Source organism: Lethenteron reissneri, chromosome 20 (genome assembly GCF_015708825.2).
Source record: "Lethenteron reissneri isolate LAM-NWPU_2019-01 chromosome 20, ASM1570882v1, whole genome shotgun sequence".
Lineage (NCBI taxonomy): Eukaryota > Metazoa > Chordata > Hyperoartia > Petromyzontiformes > Petromyzontidae > Lethenteron > Lethenteron reissneri.
Genome location: NC_083798.1, coordinates 6,435,968 through 6,455,633, shown reverse-complemented (window position 1 = coordinate 6,455,633; position 19,666 = coordinate 6,435,968). Strand labels below are relative to the sequence as shown.

Sequence of the window (19,666 nt, the reverse complement as noted above, 5' to 3'; positions counted from 1 at the left end):
GGTGATGTTGGTGGTTGGTGGCAGGGTTAATGATGGCTGCTGCTGATGGTGGTGGTGATGTTGGTGGTTGTTGGCAGGGTTAATGATGGCTGCTGCTGCTGGTGGTGATGGTGGTGATGGTGGTGGTGATGTTGGTGGTTGGTGGTTGGTGGCAGGCTTAATGATGGCTGCTGCTGGTGGTGGTGGTGATGGTGGTGGTTGGTGACAGGGTTAATGATGGCTGCTGCTGGTGGTGGTGATGGTGGTGGTGATGGTGGTGGTTGGTGACAGGGTTAATGATGGCTGCTGCTGCTGGTGGTGGTGATGGTGGTGGTTGGTGGCAGGGTTAATGATGGCTGCTGGTGGTGGTGGTGATGGTGGTGGTGGTGGTGGTGATGGTGGTGGTTGGTGACAGGGTTAATGATGGCTGCTGCTGGTGGTGGTGATGGTGATGGTGGTGGTGATGGTGGTGGTTGGTGGCAGGGTTAATGATGGCTGCTGCTGCTGGTGGTGGTGGTGGTGATGGTGGTGGTGATGTTGGTGGTTGGTGGCAGGGTTAATGATGGCTGCTGCTGGTGCTGCTGGTGATGGTGGTGGCCACGGTAGCGGTGTTGTTCCCGTGTCGTTCTGCTTCCGCACCAGCGGTCACACTCCGCCATGTCCTTGTCCCACGTGCTCGTTTGTTCACGACACGGCACGTGTGGCGCCACTCAATCGGTTTTTTGCCGATGACGATTGTGCGAGTGAGTGGTGGTGGTGGTGGTCGTGGTGGTGGTGGTCGTGGTGGTGGTGGTGGTGCTGGTGGTGGTGGTCGTGGTGGTGGTGGTGGTCGTGGTGGTGGTGGTCGTGGTGGTGGTGGTGGTCGTGGTGGTGGTGGTCGTGGTGCTGGTGGTGGTGGTCGTGGTGGTGGTGGTGGTCGTGGTGGTGGGCATTGCGTTGCAGCGGGCAGTGGTGGGGAGCGGTGGCGCGCTACGGACCCGGCCACGCGAGTTCGATTGCCGCTCACGGACCAACACCGCTGACGATTATTTGAACCGGTCCTAGGCCTCCCCTAGTTCGACTCAGCCTCAAACGTGTAGTACCTGGTGCTGATGTATAAACATCAGCCACTAGGGAGACAAAGGCGGTCGGGAGTGGTGCCAGGCCACCCTACCACTCCCTTGTGTGCAGTGCCGGCCTTCATATGCTCTTGCTTGCAGAACTTGCCCCTAATGGTCTGTCAAGGCTATACGGGTGATCTTTGTCTTTGCATGCGTTTCGGACCATGTTATTCACAACCTCAACACACGAATCCATTCATCCATTAATCCACCAATCATCTACAGATGCAACTTTCCATCCAAGTGCAGCCATACACTCATTCCTTCCTACGCCCATCTGTTCTCATTTTTCAATCCACTTACCCATCTATCGTTTAGTCTATCCACCCATCCATCTGCCAATCTCTAATATCATCCATCCATGAATCCTCTATTAATCAATCAATCAATCCATCGATCCACCAAACACAAATCCATCCACTCACCCTTCCACCAACCATCCATTCACCAACCGACCGACCGTGCACGCACCCACCACCACCACCTGCCCCCCTCCCAAAGCACGAACCCATCACACGCACCCACACTCCTCCACGATCATGTTGGGCACGTCCTTCTTCACGATGTTCTGGTCCTCGTCAAAGTACAGCATGGACATGGCGCTGAGGCGCGTGGGGATGCAGCACGAGCCGGCGCCCGGCGCCGTCGTGTCTCGGAGCCGGTACTGACTCAGCACGGCGCTGTGGAAGGACGCGGCCGTGCCGAGCGCGCCGCTCATGAACGCGGGGCACTTCCCCTCGCAGTAGTTGGCGAAGTACCCCGCGGGCGCGATGATCCAGTCGGCCCAGCCGATGGCCCCGAAGTCCACGTAGAAGTGCCTGCGGCAGCAGAGCGGCGCCGCCACGCCGTCGCACTCCAGTCCCTCGCCGTCGCTTCCTTCCCCTGGCGCGCGTCGCTCCGCTGTCGCGTGCGCGCAGCAGCAGGAATGCGCGGTGCGCGCTCGGATCGACGCGCGCCGCCGACGCCGCCGCCCCCGCAGAGACGCGGCGCGGCCCCAGCGCCACTCCCGCGGGCCCGCAGTCGGGCACGACACCCGCAGCGAGACGCGGCCCCCGGCCCGCTCGAGCGCGGCCCGCACGGCCGCGGCCTCCAGCGGCACGGCGCGCCAGCTCGCCCGCCGCAGCATCAGCCTCTTGGAGAAGGAGGGGGAGGAGGGCGCCGCACCGGACACTTGGATTCTCACCGTGACGAGGGCGGCGCGTTGCCGGCTTCGTGCTTTTAGCCGCTGCCGCTGCTGCTTGTGCTGCTGCTTGTGCTGCCGCTCGTGCTGCTGCTGCTGCTGGTGGTGCCACTTGTGCCGAGGGTTGCTCCTAGCTGTGCCCCCACCATCCGCACCACCACCACCAGACCTGCTGTCCACACCTCCCGTCACATCGCTACTTTTGGTCTTATCTTCTCCCGCTGCTACTGCTGCTGATGCCGATGACGAATCCAAGTCGCCTCCTCCCTCCTCCTCGTCCACCAGCCTCAACATTGGCTCCACCTCTGGGCCCACCCTTGGCTCTGCCGCCGCCCCTGACCCCGCCGCCAGCAGCACCTCCTGCCGTACCGCGTGCGCCCTCCATCCTCAGGTAGAGCCACAGCGACGCCTGGTTCACGTGGAGGCGACGGCCGCCCTCGCCCAGCACGTGGAAGCGGAGTTCCCCGCTCCATCCGCGGTCTGCACTCCTCGCGTTCAGAGACAACCACGAAACATGGGGGGGGTGGGGGGGGTCGCGTCCTGCGTTTACGGATACCGTGCAGGAGAAATGTCGCTTTGTCGGCGCCACAATGCAGCGACAGGAAAAAATTAACCCGTAAAAACAAAGTTTTTCACTATAAATCCTTTATATGCGTGGCGGCTTGAGTCCTCTCGTCCTCTGGCTTGCGATGGCTGCCACCTATGGGTCAGATGATTGTCTGCCACCATTAAATATTTAAAATATTTTCCCTAAACATTTTGGAAAAAAAAATCACGAAAATTTATTGTCACGCACAACGAGTCTGTGTGCAAAATGTCAGCTCGATTAGATCACGGGAAGTGGGTTAAAAAACGACCGAAAGATTTGCATGGTCGTAAGCAAGCACGCAAGCACGCAAGCAAGCAAGCAAGTGAACTTAATATAAAGGATTTAAAAACGCCACGGATTCACAACGCGAGCCATGGTCGCATCGCGTTTTGACCGGAGGCACGGACACGTGATGTCTCTATAGCTCTGTGTTTTCTGGCCTTTAGTAAGATGAGAGGCGTGGGGGCGGAACAAATGGTCTTGATTGGGGGAGAGACGGGGCGGGGGGTCTACCAAATAGGTTGAGAGCCACTGGGACACGTGGATAGCGCCATGCGATACGAAACCTGAGTTCGATTCCAGGCAATTGATTTCATTTATTTAATTCGTACGGCTGCTGATGCAGAGCAACGACGACAATGTCAGATTCAGGCGGTCGAGCCGGACAACCGCGTCAGCGGATTGTGTCGTCATCATCGCCGTGATGACGTCTCCTTCGTATGTGTGTGGATCGGGGCATCGCGCCGTGACACGTTGCACGGTCTGTTGTGGATGACCACAGTCGCACGCTGCTGGAGAATCGAATTTTTTTGTTCTAAGTTTCCATTCGTGCATCAGGTGTCCGCATCCTACTGCCATGGCTTGTGCGGTTTCGGTTTGCGGTGTAACGCGAGCTTAGAGACAATCGCGAACACGTGGCACGAGTGGCGGGTGACACGTGAAGCATGGTGAACAAACTGTCGCCATGATCCGCATGGCAACCTCCCAGCAGGAGACTGGCACAACGTTGCACGTGCTCATAGATCGAGATGCCTCCAAAAGCGCCGTTCCTCGATGTGCGTATGTATGTCGAACCTCTTTCGCACCGTACGTAGCCAACCGCTCCGAGGTTACGAATTTAGCGGTTCGTTGGGGTTCTCTACGGTATTTTTTTTTGTCGTCTGAGTTACCGATGCCACTCTTATAGATGATGAGACATTTGGTCCCGGATTCGTATAGAGTTCTCGTCTGGGTTTAAACAAAATCAACTTGACATTTCTAAAAAATTGTCTTCCGTCAAAATTTAAATAATGACAACAACAAAAAGTACGTGCGCTCAACATGTTCGTAAATACCACTGCTATAGAAGGGGGGGACATACAAAGGGCGACGTTTCTGGAAATGGGCCTATTTCAGAGCACATTCTCCTGGCTCACTCCCGAATATTGTCACCTTCCTCAATCTGTCACCTGATGCACCAGCTCGCTCCCTCACTTCGCCCACTCACTCACTCACCTGGCTCACTCACTCACTTACTCACCTGCCTCACTCACTCACCTGTTTCACTCACCCACCAGGCTCGCTCACTCACTTCGCCCACTCACTCACTCACCTGGCTCCGCGAAGCTCACGATCTCTGACATCTCCCCGCGCTGCCTCCTCTCTCCACGGCGAGACGAGTGTCCATACTTGGCACGTCCACCACCACCATCATCATAATCCTCATCCTCATCATAATCATCATCATCATAATAATCGTCATCATCATCATCATCAGCAGCAGCAGCAGGACCCCCCTTGTCACTACTGCCGCTGGTGGAAGCGTCGTCGTCGCGCGCGTACCCCGCCCTCCTCCGTGCGTGTCCGGCCCAGGTTTGGTGGACCCCGTGAGCCGGGGCCCCCGTTAGGGGTCGCGACCCCCCGTGGTGGTGCAGGCGCCGGAGCGCGCTGAGCACAGCGCGGCGCGGCACGGGCGCGCGCGTGCTCACGTTGGGAGGCGCGCGCAGTTGGAGTCGGGCAAGGATGTGCTGCTTCACGGCCTCGGTGAGGATCGAGGCAAGCTCTCCTCGCTGCCTCGTGCTTTGCTGCTGCTGATGATGGTCGTAGTGCTGACGATCCTGATGTTCATGTCGACGCTGTTGCTGCTGCTGCTGCTGCTCCTGGTGAGTCGTCGCCTCGTGATGGTGACGACGTTGATGGAGCTCGTGTTGGAGCGGAAGGGAACAGGTCCAGCAAGCGCCCGCGTCGGGAATTTGGACTCGCGTGGACGATGAGAGGGAGAGGTTGTCCATCGGCTGAGAGCTCCGAGCGCAGCCCAGCATCGCAGATAATGCCACCGTCAGCGCTATCATCACTCCCATGACGACAATGATAATGATGGTGGTGGTGGTGGTGATGATGATGGTCATCAACCAGCCATGAAAGCTCGTCGCACTAGCCGGGCATTGGTGAGTCAACTTTCTTCTGTGCTCCTTAAGCTACGTGAAGTCGCAGTGGTGGTAACAATGACGTCCCGTGTCATCTCACGAAACGCGGTTTGTGGCTTTTAAGGATAACTCCCCTTCGATTGCTCTACACTGCGTGTCGCAATATCTTCCAATGAAAGCCATCAGAGTCCACGTTAACAATGCATCTACGTAACGAATTATAATAGAAAGACGCCCCAAATTGTACGTATGTTCGACTTCTTTCGCACCGTATGTAGCCAATCGTGCTAATAGAATGCGCGCGCGCGTGTGTGTGAGCAAAGTGCGCGCGCGCGTGTGTGTGTGCGTCTGTGTGTGCGTCTGTGTGTGAGGGCAAAGCGGAGAGTGAATTTGGCGAGAGTGACTTTTAGAAGGAGGCTGGAGAGAGCCGGAGGCGATTTGGTGCCGCGGAGTCTGACGCTTTGGTGAGGAGTGCGGAGGTGGGGGCTGGAGGATGTGTGTGTGTGGGGTGTGTGGTGTGTGTGTGTGTGCGCGCGTGGGTGTGTGTGCGTGTTGGGTGGATAGTTGATTGGTGGTGGTGGTGGCTGTCAGGGTCTGTATAGGGGCGGGTCTGAGTTCGCGTCCTGGACCCAAGGGACTCATTGAACGGGAGGTGGGGAGGGGGAAGAGGAGGGGGGTGATAGTGAGGAAAGCGGTAGGGAGGAGGAGGCGGTAGGAGGGATGGGAAAAGCCACGAGGGAGCCACACACGAGGAGCGGCGACTGTAATAATAATTGCGCCAGGTTCAACTGGCAACTTACCGCGTGCGCGTCGCGCGGCCCTGGGAGTCGTGAGCCCCATCTGTTAGGCGTAATGAGTCACGATGCGCAGAGCGTACAGCGCGAAGTGTCCACCTCGGGCGGTTAGCTACAGCGCACCAGGATCAAGGTGATGGGCTTGATGGGGCCGATGATGTACGCACACGTACGCTGGACTTCTTTCGCACCGTACGTAGCCAACCGTGCTGAATTGGAGGTGCGCGCAAGAGCCGGTTTGTGAACCTGTGTGGAGAGTGGTGTATGGTAATGACTTACAGATATTTCTCAATCCACTGCTGGATGTAGGCGTCAACCCGCCGTAGCATGCCGGTCGTGGGCGGATGTTTTTTTACCATACTTCACGACGCCGGTTGAGTGCGGATTGGTGAAGAGAGGGGGGAGGGGGGTTGCATATTGCTCAAGACTGCCACTGATGATAACCGTGGCCCAGAATCGAACTCGGTTGTAGCTTGGTTCATAGTGCAGCGCGCTTCACCGCTTATTATAGAACATAACAACCATGTGATGTTGTGCTCAAGAAAGCAATAAAATGTTTATTTCTTTATTTAACATAGCGAATTCAACATGGGCACACGCACAGCTGCGGGTTACGTGTACAGTACACCGCGTGTCCTATAATTTAATTGAAGATAAATTACATTTTGTATGTGCCGATAACAAAAATTACAAGTAGTTATTTTTTTGGTTTCGGCTCCCCACGCTTGTTAATGTTTAATAGAGTTCATGGGAGGTTTGAAGGTCCTGGTTAAATCTGCCATGTCTCTTCGTACATACGATATACATTACGTAACAATCATGATCACCATTAGTCTTGACAACCACAGATGAGCTTGATTGTTATTCAAATGCGATCCTCGTATTTGGCCCAAATTAACCGTAACCCAATCGAGAGAGTCCAGGTTCTTGAGAAGACATCTCGACTTACGCGGGTCTCTGCCTTTGATCTTTCACGAAGCGTATGGGCAGAAACCCGACACCGCTACAAAATATGGCAGCAGCAGCAGATGCGGATACCTGATGATGCAAAACGTGGAAAAAGAAAAAAAAATATCCCATCAGAGCGCGACTTGTGGTCGCGCAGAACAGACCATGGAACATGTAATGACTCAATGCCCGATTCGTAAATACGAAGGAGTCATCGTCACAGCGATACAACGCTCCGCTTGCAAACTGCCAAGACATTTATACGATTTCTTGCAAACGAAAAGCGAGACATCAACAATGTTCGTCACCGCTGACTCAAGGCCCGATCCCCTTTCTGGGCACTGCGCTGCAGTCACCATGATCTTAAAGGTGCATTGAAAAATTATAATACTCCGATTGATGCTCCTGCTGTTGTGGAGTGACTCATGCAGCCAGCTATGGCTGCAGGGTTTTGGTAATACATGCTGTTTATGCCATTTATTGTGAAAATTCCGTCACAGTTCCTATGATCACTGTTTCATTGATTTCATGGCTTTATTTTGGTGATTTCGAAACGTATATTGGTTTAGCCATGTTTGTTTGTTGTAGTACAGAGTTAGACTGATGGCCTTAATCTAAGTTGTCTTGTGGTTGTTGTTGGTTGTTTGCCTTGCATCCCACTGGGATTTTTGCACACAGCGTTGGTGTACGGTGATTTTTTCTGCAATATTTTGCTGTCTTTTCTTGTATTTCTGTTTGAACTTAGTCACATATTCACTTTAAGATGTTTTTTGTTCATGTTTTTGTTTTTTTGTTTGTTGCGGTTGCACCCGATTCAAGAGCCGAATGGCTCACAGGGCTATACCTAATACATGAACTTGAACTATCCGAGAATCTCATCGGAGATCCAGAAGAACGCTGGCGAACAAACAAAGCGGTCGTCCAGAATAAACACCTCCCTGGGGACTCAACCATCGCACCTCCTCACTCCGACATCCTCCTCGAAGACACTGTTGGTGGCACCATCAGCAGCATCATCCAGAACACGAGCAGGCCGATCGTCACACATCTGCGTCATGAATGAGAAACTAAAGGCACAAGACACAGTTGTGCGATTGTAGGCCACGCAACCCAAACCAGGGGCCATGTCGTAACCCCACTGTAGCCTGTGCTCCTTCAATGCAGGAGGAATCGCACAACGACGCGAACTCTCTCCTGAAGCGCTCTCGTGGCGAGCACACCTCGACATTGGCATTTAGATCCTGAACAATTTGTCGTCACACGCAAGTTGTAAAAGGGCCACTCCGCTGCTCCTGACGCAAGCTATCTGGTTCAACCACCTCAACGTCCAATTATTACAACCACGGCCGTTGCTCCACGTCGACGCGAGCCAGCGCGACCAACGGATGGTCCGGATAACGACCGCAATAAACGTCGCTATTCATTGCCATTATTTAGTGACGGTCGCCGCTCTCTCCGCCTCGCCGAGGGAGCTCACTGGTCATCATTGCCGGATCTGTCTCCCTGGGGCGGTGCGGTGGGCGAGCGGGTAGGGGGGGGGTGGTGAGATGAGAGGTGCTCTGAGCCCAGGGGAGATGTCACTGGCAATTATCTCAATTTACAGTGAAGTGATTCCCCAGCGCTCGTCATTGCGAGCCTGCTGGTTACATAAGGTCACTCTTGATTTGTCATCTGATTGTGATAAACTATCGGCGCCACGGCCATTAACACCACCACCACCACCAGAACGACATCATTACGCGAATAAAACGGCAACGTTCATGGACAGCTCCTCGTGAATCCACGACGCGCGAGAGGTCAACCGCCGGAGCGAGACGCGACGCGAGCTCGTGGCGTTGACGGGGTTCGCTGAATAAACACCTCCCTCGGGACTCAACCATCGCACTGATGGTGGCACCATCAACAGCATCATCCAGAACATGAGCAGGCGTGGCGTTGACGGGGCTCGCGACGCGAGCTCGTGGCGTTGACGGAGGATCGTGCGGTCCGCCGCATCGCGAGACAACGGGCGGACGTCGGGGGCTCGCTTCCAGCAGTGGACGGGTCGTTGGCCGACGACGAAGGCGGGCCACGTGGGGGGGTGGGTGGGGGGGCTCCTCACAGGGACACGGCGCCGTCGCGGCTCAGCTCGGCGACGGCGGCGTCGCTGTAGCCCAGCAGCCGCGTGAGCACCTCCCCCGTGTGTTCCCCCAGCAGCGGGGGCGGCACCGCGGGGTACCCCTCCTCGTGGTCCCCGTACCGCACGGGGGGCCCTGTGGCGGGGAGGGGGGAGCAGTGAGCGGGGGCACTTATCGAAAGCCCACATCCCTTACTTGTCCCACACAAAGATAAAGATCCCCCGTATAGCCTCAACAGACTGTTGGGGCAAGTGCTGTTAGCGAGCACCTGTGAAGGCCGGCACGGCACACGAGGGGGTGGGTAGCCAGCACCACGCCCGGCCGCCTTTGTTTCCCTAGCGGCGATGTTTAAACATCGCACTAGGTACTCGTTTTAGGCTGAGTCGACCTAGGGGAGGCCCGGGACCGGTTCAGATAATCGTCACTGGTGTTGGCTGTGAGCAGGAATCGAACTCGGGTCGCCGGGTTCATAGCGCAGCGCGCTAACCGCTACACTACCGCTCCCCACACACACGCGCACACACACACTCTCCTGTTCAGTGAGAAATCGCCGCAACCTCCGTTTGGCAAGGTTGGCTACGTACGGTGCGAAAGAAGTTCAACATAGGTGCATGCACATCTCAACGAGACAGCTGCTGCAGAATGCTGTGCCCAGGTATTCGCGCGAGGTAACTACATTCATGAACTCGCAGCTTGTATCAGCTAGGCTATCACGAGCATGCAATGTGTATACATTGTAAGCTTTGTTAGACACCTCTGTCTTGCATGTTCTACTGCGCGGGTTAAATATCTGTGAAGAGTCTCGAATATCGCACAGTGATATTCGAGACTGGAAATGTGAGTTGGACCATTGAGTAGTTGAGTGGGTGGGTGAGTGGGTGAGTAGGTGAGTGGGTAGGTGGGTGGTTGAATTCCAGACCGATGTACTGCTGAGTAGGTGAGTGGGTGGGTAGGTGGGTGAGTAGATGAGTGGGTGGGTGAATAGGTGAGTAGGTGTGTGGGTGAGTAGGTGAGTAGGTGAGTGTGTGGGTGAGTATGTGAGTGGGTGGGTGAGTAGGTGAGTAGGTGGGTGAGTAGGTGAGTATGTGGGTGAGTATGTGAGTGGGTGGGTGAGTAGGTGGGTGAGTAGGTGAGTATGTGGGTGAGTAGGTGAGTGGGCGGGTAAGTAGGTAAGTGGGTGGGTGAGTAGGTGAGTGGGTGGGTGAGTGAGTGGGTGGGTGAGTAGGTGAGTGGGTGGGTGAGTAGGTGAGTAGGTGAGTGGGTGGGTGAGTAGGTGAGTGGGTGGGTGAGTAGGTGAGTGGGTGGGTTAGTAGGTGAGTGGGTGAGTGAGTAGGTGAGTAGGTGGGTGAGTAGGTGAGTAGGTGAGTGGGTGGGTGAGTGAGTGGGTGGGTGAGTAGGTGAGTGGGTGGGTGAGTAGGTGAGTGGGTGGTTGAGTAGGTGAGTAGGTGGGTGAGTGGGTGAGTAGGTGAGTGGGTGGGTGAGTAAGTGAGTAGGTGAGTGGGTGGGTGAGTAGGTGAGTGGGTGGGTGAGTAGGTGAGTGGGTGGGTGAGTGGGTGAGTAGGTGAGTGGGTGGGTGAGTAGTTGAGTGAGGCAAGTTCCAGGCCAATATACCGCCGGCCGCCCAGCTACGAGGTCCACATCTCGTGGTCCGAGTGTGCAGAACGATGGAGAGTGGAGTGAACCGGCACTCTGGGATTTACGACTGTCACGAATCAGGGACATTCCATTCAAGAGCAGATTTTTGTTTTATGTTGTGGTTAACGCGCGTGCTTTGGTGATGCATCCTCGTCAAACTGGGTAGCTCTCTGGAGACTCTGGCGGCTTTGCGCCTTGGTCCTCTGCCCGAATCACCCACCCAGAAACCCTAGCCCTGGAGGTAAAGGAACAGCAACAGCAGAGAGGCTGCACAGCAAATGTGTGGATTCAATTCCTGGGCAGAGTAAACGTTTTCTCATCATTATCATCATCATAACCACCACAGTCATAATCATTACCATCATCCTGATTATCATGGCCATGAATAAGTAATATCATCAACTCCATTGTAATCATCTATCACTGTCATTTTTATTGTCATCATCAGCAACACCACCATCTCCACTGTCATCGTCATGATCATCCTCATCATCACCATTTTACCATCAGCAGCAGCATTGCTTTTATATCCATCACCCGAGCCATACGAGAACGGCGTTGAGCCGCTCCACACATCGTGAGCGCACTCCGGCTCATCCGTCATCATCATCATCCATCGTCCATCATCATCCATCATCATCCATCATCATCCATCATCATCATTCATCATCATCATCCATCATCATCATAATTATCATCCATCATCATCATCCGTCATTATCCATCATCTATCATCAACCATCAATTATCATCATCCATAATCATCATCCATCACCCATCATCATTCATCATTAACCGATCATGCCCATCGCCCATCATCATAGTCATCATTAGGAGAAGTCACCATCATAATTATCAATACCTTTGCTATCATCATCATCATCATCATCCTGATTATCTTTGCCATCAATCATCCTCATCTCCGTCATTAAAACCGTCACCATTATCCTCATCATCATTGCCATTCATCATTATAATCATCTTCATTACCATTGTAAGCAACATCATCACCAATCTTATCTTCACTCTCATCATCATCGCCACTATCATAATTATGTCAATAAGTCAAAGTCATTGCATGCGCAAATGAACATTGAGGCAGTGCTCATTGCATGTTTACAGCCCTCAGCCGGCAGTGTAAATGTCACATTCCCGTTGTGGTGGTGAATCTATCCTTAGGACAACCACCGTCGACTTCCCTGCCACGTGGTGCTCATTTCATCGACCCGCGGATGAGCCGATTCAACTCCCCCAACCAGGATGAGAATTCGCAACCTTCCAATCGCGAGCAACTCGCCATACGGCTGATCCACGTGGCCATCGTCTCTGTCAATCGTCACACCATCAACACCCTCCTCGCCCCACCCCCACCGCGCACAAGCTATGAGAGTTAACCTAAACGAAAACTATTTTTTGTTATTTGACCAGGTAAGGCCCACTGACCTATACAGCTCTTTTCGAGAAGCCACCTGGCCACAAATGATAGCCCAACGAAGTGGCTTATCACGTGCACATTTACAGCAGCCAAATACTCTAAAAGCATGTCGTTTCCAAATGTGCAGGGAAAACCTGGAGGACCCGGAGAAAAATCCACGTGACCAAGTGGAGAGCACGCAAACTCCAAATACACAGCAGGCGTCAGGGCCGGGATTGAACCCACGACCTCCTGTACACCAGGCGAGAGAGTTAACATCTCGCCACCATCTCGCACCACTTGCGGTGGGGCAGGTCATCCCCCTCTCCACCCAACTCCCACCTCCCCTTGCCGGGCGGTGAAACCGTGAGCGGCCTCCGTCCTCCGTGCTCGGAGGTGCCCGGCTCTCTTCCGTGGCGGGGGGGGGGGGAGGCAGCGGCGTTCCCGCGGGAGCGCGGAGGGGCGTGATGACGCTCGCGGCCGCGTCGCCACGGTGAGGCCGGCAGGGGCCTTCCCCTGGCGACCGCCGTGCGTTTGTCTCTTGCCAGCAACAGCTGCTGCTGCTGCAGCGGCAGCGGCAGCTGCAGCAGCTGGGGCAACAGTGGCAGCCGCTGAGCTTTAATGGGCGTCGCAGGCAAGCGACATCTGGACACCTCCACCGGCCGCCCAGGTGTGGTGCGGTCAAAAAAATATAAACACTAATTAGACACCGAGTTATCAATCCACTGCTGGATGAGGGCCTCCCCCACGCGGGGTTGTTGCCACGCCGATATCGGTCGCGAGCTGGCGAACGAAAAGCACAGCGGTGCGTTCGCACGATTCATCGCAGGGCGCGGTTGGCGTAGGCCGCCCCCGGTGGGCGAGGCGGTGAGCGGGCATGCCGAGACGGTCCGCTGCTGGCGGAACACCCAGTCTTCCTCGTAAGCCGCTCACCCGCAGCTCGCCGCGTGCGACGCGAGTGTAGCGAGGCCACCCCCCCCCCCACCCCCCGGGGGGCACGCTCGCCGGAACCCTCAACCCTCGGAACCCGCTCCTCCGCCTGGGAGTGCGCGAGGCGAGGTGTGAAGTGGGGCGGGTGGAGGAGTCTTGCGCGTGCCAAACACCGCCGCCGCCGCGGTGTGGTGTGCGCGTGGCTTGGTTCCTCCGGTGCAATTCTCCGCGTGAGCCCTTGTTTTGGCAGGAGTCACGACGTTGGTGGCGTACAGCGAGGCTACAATGTCGGGCCGCGGCTAATATCAGCGGTGCGCGATACTTCAACTGGTCCCGGGCCTCGCATAGGTAGACTCAGCCTTAAGCTAGTGCCTGGTACGGTGACTAGACTGCGGCACTGGGGACACAAAGGCGGTCGGATGTGAGTGGTGCTGGCAACACCACCACTCACGTGCCAGTCGGGTCTTCAATATTACGGATGATATTGGTCGCGAAAGCCAACGTGTTAAACAGGTCTTAAATATCTGCTCACGAGGTGCACTTTCCTCAACAGTCGACAAGGCTAAATGGGGATCTTTACCTCAGTGTGTTTGTGTGTCTCATACCTGGCACCGCTATGTGGCCGGCAGTCGGATGATCCATGTGCTGAATTAACCCATTGTGTAAAACCTAGACAGAGAAATCAACAAAGCAAATACTTAGACGAGGAGGACAATGGTTGTTTTTCTGCTCAGACCTATGACCAAATTGCTCTGAACGTGCGCAAACTTGCCAGACCTAGCGAGGATTTGTTGAGCCTGATTCGTGGTTGCATGGCAGGCTACCTGGGAAAGCCAAGGTGTTGCAGACCTGGAAAGCCGAGTGGGCAGGAGATGGCGGTACAGAAATGATTCCTTGAATCCATCTGTGCGGATAACTTGAGTGTTTCTCCCTCGTGGTGGGGTTCTTTCCGGCTCCTCCCGTGTTTACATCATGGGACCTCCTTTGCCAGTACCAAAATATACTAATGGGGTTTTTCCCCTTTTTTTCTGGCAACAAAACTGACACCTTTTGCAAGGAATCATGTTTACATTAACCACAATACTTGCAGTCAAATGCAAACAAAAAACAATACCCTGATAATTTATGCATTATCCTTGACACTGATTGCTCCACACCAGAGACAGCTTTCTTTAGAGCTTAGTCTCATATGGTGTCAGTTTTGTTGCCAGAAAAAAAAGAGGAAAAACCCTATTAGTATGTCCTCCCGTGTTCTCCCACGTGAAGCCAAACAGCCGCTCGTGGCAACAGCCAAACGTATCCCAAGGCAAGGACCCTCTTGAATAAAATAATGTTGAGAATCAGTGAGACTCTCTTGGGTAAATATAGGGCATTATATTAATTATTATCATCATTATCATTTTACATACAATAAATACGAGTTTATGATGCCGTGATTAACGAGTTAGAGGAACTGTGTGGCCGCATTATCCGGGGTGAACAGAATCAGCAGCCCTCCTCGGAAATCTTCCCTCTGGAACTACAAATGTCTCAGTCGCTCACAAATGACGAGATTGGACTCAGGGGGCTCCCGCCTGGTGACATACAGCAGAGTGGTGAGGCTCCATTGAGATTCTTAGGTTTTGTCGGTAAAGTCACGTAGGTAAAAAATTAAAATTAATACAAGTTAAATGAAAATAAAATAAAATAAAAATCACGACGTTTCGGAGGCAACACAAGCTTCCGTCTTCAGGTGGAACCGTCACAGCACGATAGCTGCATCAAGTAACAGCTATCAAGTAACAGCTATCGTGCTGTGACAGTTCCACCTGAAGACGGAAGCTTGTGTTGCCTCCGAAACGTCGTGATTTTTATTTTATTTTTATTTAACTTGTATTAATTTTAATTAAAATGTTTTACCTATGTGACTTTATCGAAAAAACCTAAGAATATGAATCCTTGCAGTCACGAAAGCTTCAAATCTAGAATTAGGCTCCATTGAGCTGGAGAGGTGCAACGATTCACCTCCGCAGATGCCTGGAGAAGATCAAGGCCAACCTACCGTGCCTTCTGCGCTGCTGCGGCCGTCTGGAATGCCCCCCTCCCGCCACCCCCACCCCTTACGATATGAGGAAGCCAATGGAGCTATGCACTTTATGCACTTTTAAATCCAGATTGAAAACTTATTTCTTTAGAACTGCTTTTTGCGTTTATTTTTGTTGTCCTTCCCCCAATTAGCACGGTCGGCGGCTCCGTACGGTGCGACAAAAGAAGTTCGACATACCGTACAAACATACAACATACATACAACATACATGCAACATACATGCAACATACAACATACATGCAACATACATGCAACATACATGCAACATACACACAACATAATACAACATACATACAACATACACACAACATGCACGCAACATACAAGCAACATACATACAACATACACGTAACATACATGCAACATACACACAACATACACACAACATAATACAACATACACGCAACATACATGCAACATACACACAACATACACACAACATACACGCAACATACACGCAACATACACACAACATACACACAACATACACACAACATACATACAACATACACGCAACATACACGCAACATACATGCAACATACATACATACACGCCCGCTGCTGCGTATTCTATGACTACACCCGCCGCGGTCCAAACGCGCGTTCCGTGGCCTCGCTAAGAAACGAGGCAACTGCTGGGGGCTCTCGCCTCGTTAAATAAGTACATTCTTCACAATGCGCTTGCTCCAATGGAGCATCAAGGCATCGACGCTCCTCTCCCGTTCACAGCGCTGCAGAGCCAGTGGTGGAAATTGGACATTCCTACGGAGCAGAGATGAGTCCATCCAATGGACAACCCCCCCCCGCGCCCCGGGAGGGATAATTGTAATGGGCCGAGTGGACCGGCAAGCGGGGATGTGAACTCGCAACGTTTCCCAATTGCGAGCCGCTCTCCGTGCCTCCAAGGCCCCCCCACTCCACTCCCCTCCCGGCCCCCTTGGCTCTCTACGAAGGGAGAGGCATGCGGCGGTTGCGGTGAGCAGAGCCCAGCATCTGCTGTAAACATCCTCTCCGTTTCAGGGTCGCAGAGCACGAGGAAAAACAACAACAACAAAACAACAACAACAAAACAACAACAACAAAACAACAACAAAACAATAACAATTCAACATCAACACTTTGTGTCAAAAATGTCTGGCCGTGCCTCGAGAAGGACACAACTTTCCACGTGAACCCCGCCGCTGGAAGACGGAGGGAAAAGTAATCCCAGATTGCGCTGGATTTTATTTTATTTCTCTCTCTCTCCGGACTTGACGTCGCAGAGGCCGCGTGTTGTTTTTACCACGAGTCGCCGCTCCTGACATTTGCACGCCCTTCCTGGAGTCGAGAGCGCAGCAGCAAGCGGCGATGTTTAAAAAAAAAAAGAACACCGCGTCTTAATTATTTTCCAAGAATTTTGCATGCCATTTTTAAACACGTGATTTTTTTTCCTCCTTACTGTAAGTAAAAGCTGATTAAGCTACCAGCTAACGGGTCAAAACATTTCCCAAGCATGTGGTTCAGTTCCATAATCATGCCTTATGGAAGAAAACATGTATGGTAAAAAATGATTATATAGTAAAGTATCAAATATAATTTCACTAAAATACTTGGGTTTAAAAATATATATATTTAGAATCGTAACATACTCCAGAGATTTCAAATGTAATGTATCATATAAAAAAAAAATCCAAGAATGTTTCATTCTGCTATGGAATATTTGCCAAAAAAAGTTGCAAGAGGATCAACTTAAAAAGAAAAAATGTACAGCCCATTCTCAATCCGCTGCTGAATGGAAGCTCCACGCCACGGGGTCCGTCACGTGGGTTGTTTGACCATACTTCACCGCACTCGTCAGTGGGGGTTGGTAAAGGGCTGGATTAGAGGGGAACCTCATGACGGGTTGAGACGTCGCTTGCCACTGATGGTAGCCGTGACTGCGAATACAAACTCAGCTTGCCCCGGTTCATAGTGCAGTGTACCAATCACTGTGCCACCACTCTTACCATTACTTGAATGCTAAATAAAATACATCAGCACTGTCTGAAGTCAGAGGAGATGGCTATGAAGCTGATATTTTTATATTCTGCTTTAATCAACGAATTATGAGGAAAAGTTTTTGAATTTCATATTTAGCATAGAATAACATTCAAACTATGCCTCAGTAGCACAGATAATGGTTTGAGGCAGGAATGATGTATATTCCCATCTCAGTCAGAGAGCTGTAATTCAACTTAGCAACGAGTGAAGAAGCCGCTTGTCTTTGAATGCAGGCGCGTGTGGAGCATGCTTCATATCCCACGGTAGGATAAGGGTGAGAAACTTGCAAGTTTGGGAAATATGGCAGAAAAGCGTTGGAGATGTATGCATGCTGAACTTCTTTCGCACCCTGCGTAGCCAACCGTCCTAATCGGAGGTGCGGGGGGAAGGACAACAAACTAAACACAAAGAACGGTTCCAAAGCAATTCGTTTTCAATCGAGATTTAAAAGTGCACATCGCTCCAGTGGCAGCCTAACGTCCGAAGGAAGAGCCGCAGAAGTGCGTATGAAAGTGCGCGATGCGGTGACCGTCTTTGTTTGATGGCCAGCAGCCAAAAGCCGAAGGTGGCCAGAGTTTGCGCGATGATGGTTGAATGCTCCCCGACGAAATCATCGAGGCGTGAACCAGGAGGGGGGAAGGAGGTTGCGATGGACGGGGACACGTGGGCAGGGTGGAGGAGGCAGTGGGCACGTGGCTTCCGAAGCCGGGCATTGGAGTGGCAACCCGGGAGCCGGCGAGTGAGGTGGGGTGAGCGTGGTCACTGCGTGGGGACTCACCTGGGGGTCGGAGAACACCTGGCGCATGCTGTTGATTGGTCCGTAGGGCACGGGGCAGCCCTCAAACAGCGCCATCCACTGCGCGGTCGTCTTCTCGGCGAACCTGCACATGCCATCGAGTTGAATTGTTTAGCCAGGTGAGAACCAGGTGAGTGAGAACCAGGTGAGTAAGAACCAGGTGAATGAGAGCCAGGTGAGTGAGAACCAGGTGAGTAAGAACCAGGTGAGTGACCAGGTGAGTGAGAACCAGGCGAGTGAAAACCAGGCGAGTGAGAACCAGGTGAGAACCAGGGGAGTGAGAACCAGGTGAGAACCAGGGGAGAGAGAATCAGCTCAGAACCAGGAGAGCAAGAACCAAGTAAGAACCAGGCGAGTAAGAACCAGTTGAGAACCAGGAGAGCAAGAACCAGGTGAGAACCAGGTGAGAACTAGGTGAGAACCAGGTGAGTCAGAACCAGACGATTAGGAACCAGGTGAGAACCAGGTGAGTCGGAACCAAACGATTAGGAACCAGGTGAGAACCAGGCGAGTGAGAGCCAGGGGTAGAGAGCCGAGCGTGTCCGACGCGCTAGGAAGCACGCTGGGCAGCAGTTTTAGCGTTCGGCCTCGCCGCGCAATTTCAACCTCGGGCCACGTTTTGTCGCCAGCGGCTACGCCGCGGTTCGTCGTCGTTTTAACGGAGCCGACGACGTTGGTCGCCGTCCGTCATTTTACACCGAGTCGCCACGAGCCCGCGCGGCAGGCCCCCTTGGCGGCACCGACAGAGTGTTGGCCGTGAACCGGCAAAACCCCACGAACGCATCGCACAACGTGGCTGGAGAAACGGAACCATCGACTCCGCCGTGCTCACCATCCACTCGCGCCGCCACCGCCTGCCCCCCGCCCCCTGCGAGACTCGAACGCCCCCACCGACGACACTGAAGCGACCACGAACGCCGCGACGCTGGATTGTTGACTGCGACACCCCCGCCCCCCCCCCCCCGCCGCCCCACCACCTCAACGCAACCCCCACCGCTCTGCGATGGTGGCGCCTGCCGCCAGCACGCACCTGTCAGCCAGCGTGGCGACGAGCTCCTTCCTGTGCCGCACGCGCAGCTCGTTGGTGGCGAACCTCGCGTCCCGCGCCACCTCGGGCAGCGACATCACCTTGGGCGTTGGGGAGAATTAGCCGAACGCTCGTGGCGGCAGGTGACCTCGCTCGCTCGCTCGGGACGGGTGCTGTGAACACTGTTGGGAAGTTCTCCGCACCTGTGAGTCGCGAACTGGGGTGGGCGTTGAAATCGGGTTGCTTCGTACCGCGAACGGTCCACGTGGAATAAAGTGGGAATCGTAATTGAGACTGCAGGAATCCGATGAGCTATGAAGCTCTTTTTTCAGAGATGCCCAGCGGGACATACGGAACTGTAAATCATCCATAAACGTTAGAACGTTACAACACAAGCAATCATCATCAGGTGTGAAATCCACAGCAATACATTTATCTTGCAATTTTCTGTTGCTGGGAAACGTCGTGAGAAATTTTATTGTTTTATATTTGTATTATTTTATTATTTCCCTTCTACGTGACTTTACCGAAAGAACCAAGAATATGAATCCCTGCAGTCACGAAAGCTTTAAATCAAAATTAAAAATAAATGTTTATTTGTTTGTGTATCTCCCCTGTGATGGGACTTTTCAGGATGAACGTTGAGA

General features: G+C 53.2%; 2 protein-coding genes across 3 annotated transcripts in view; both read right to left on the bottom strand.

The window, feature by feature from the left end:
- Positions 1-1,142: 1,142 nt before the first annotated feature.
- On the bottom strand, positions 1,143-5,852 carry LOC133344472 (uncharacterized). The gene is given in 3 exon segments (XM_061554449.1): positions 1,143-2,528; positions 2,530-2,739; positions 4,440-5,852. Coding segments are annotated over 3 exon segments (1,896 nt in total). The 5' UTR covers positions 5,188-5,852; the 3' UTR covers positions 1,143-1,590.
- Positions 5,853-6,573: 721 nt separating this feature from the next.
- The window catches only part of SUGCT (succinyl-CoA:glutarate-CoA transferase), a 32,049-nt gene continuing 18,956 nt past the window's right edge, over positions 6,574-19,666 (bottom strand). Inside the window, exons 11-15 of one of the 2 annotated variants that reach the window (XM_061554686.1) lie at positions 19,223-19,375; positions 19,023-19,120; positions 17,975-18,077; positions 13,697-13,760; positions 6,574-9,247 (exon numbers count right to left, since the gene is read on the bottom strand). In XM_061554686.1, coding sequence (XP_061410670.1) covers positions 9,093-9,247; positions 13,697-13,760; positions 17,975-18,077; positions 19,023-19,120; positions 19,223-19,375 — 573 coding nt within the window. In that variant the 3' untranslated portion in view covers positions 6,574-9,092. The remainder of the gene's footprint in view (positions 9,248-13,696; positions 13,761-17,974; positions 18,078-19,022; positions 19,121-19,222; positions 19,376-19,666) is intronic. The other variant, XM_061554687.1, reaches the window with a different exon arrangement.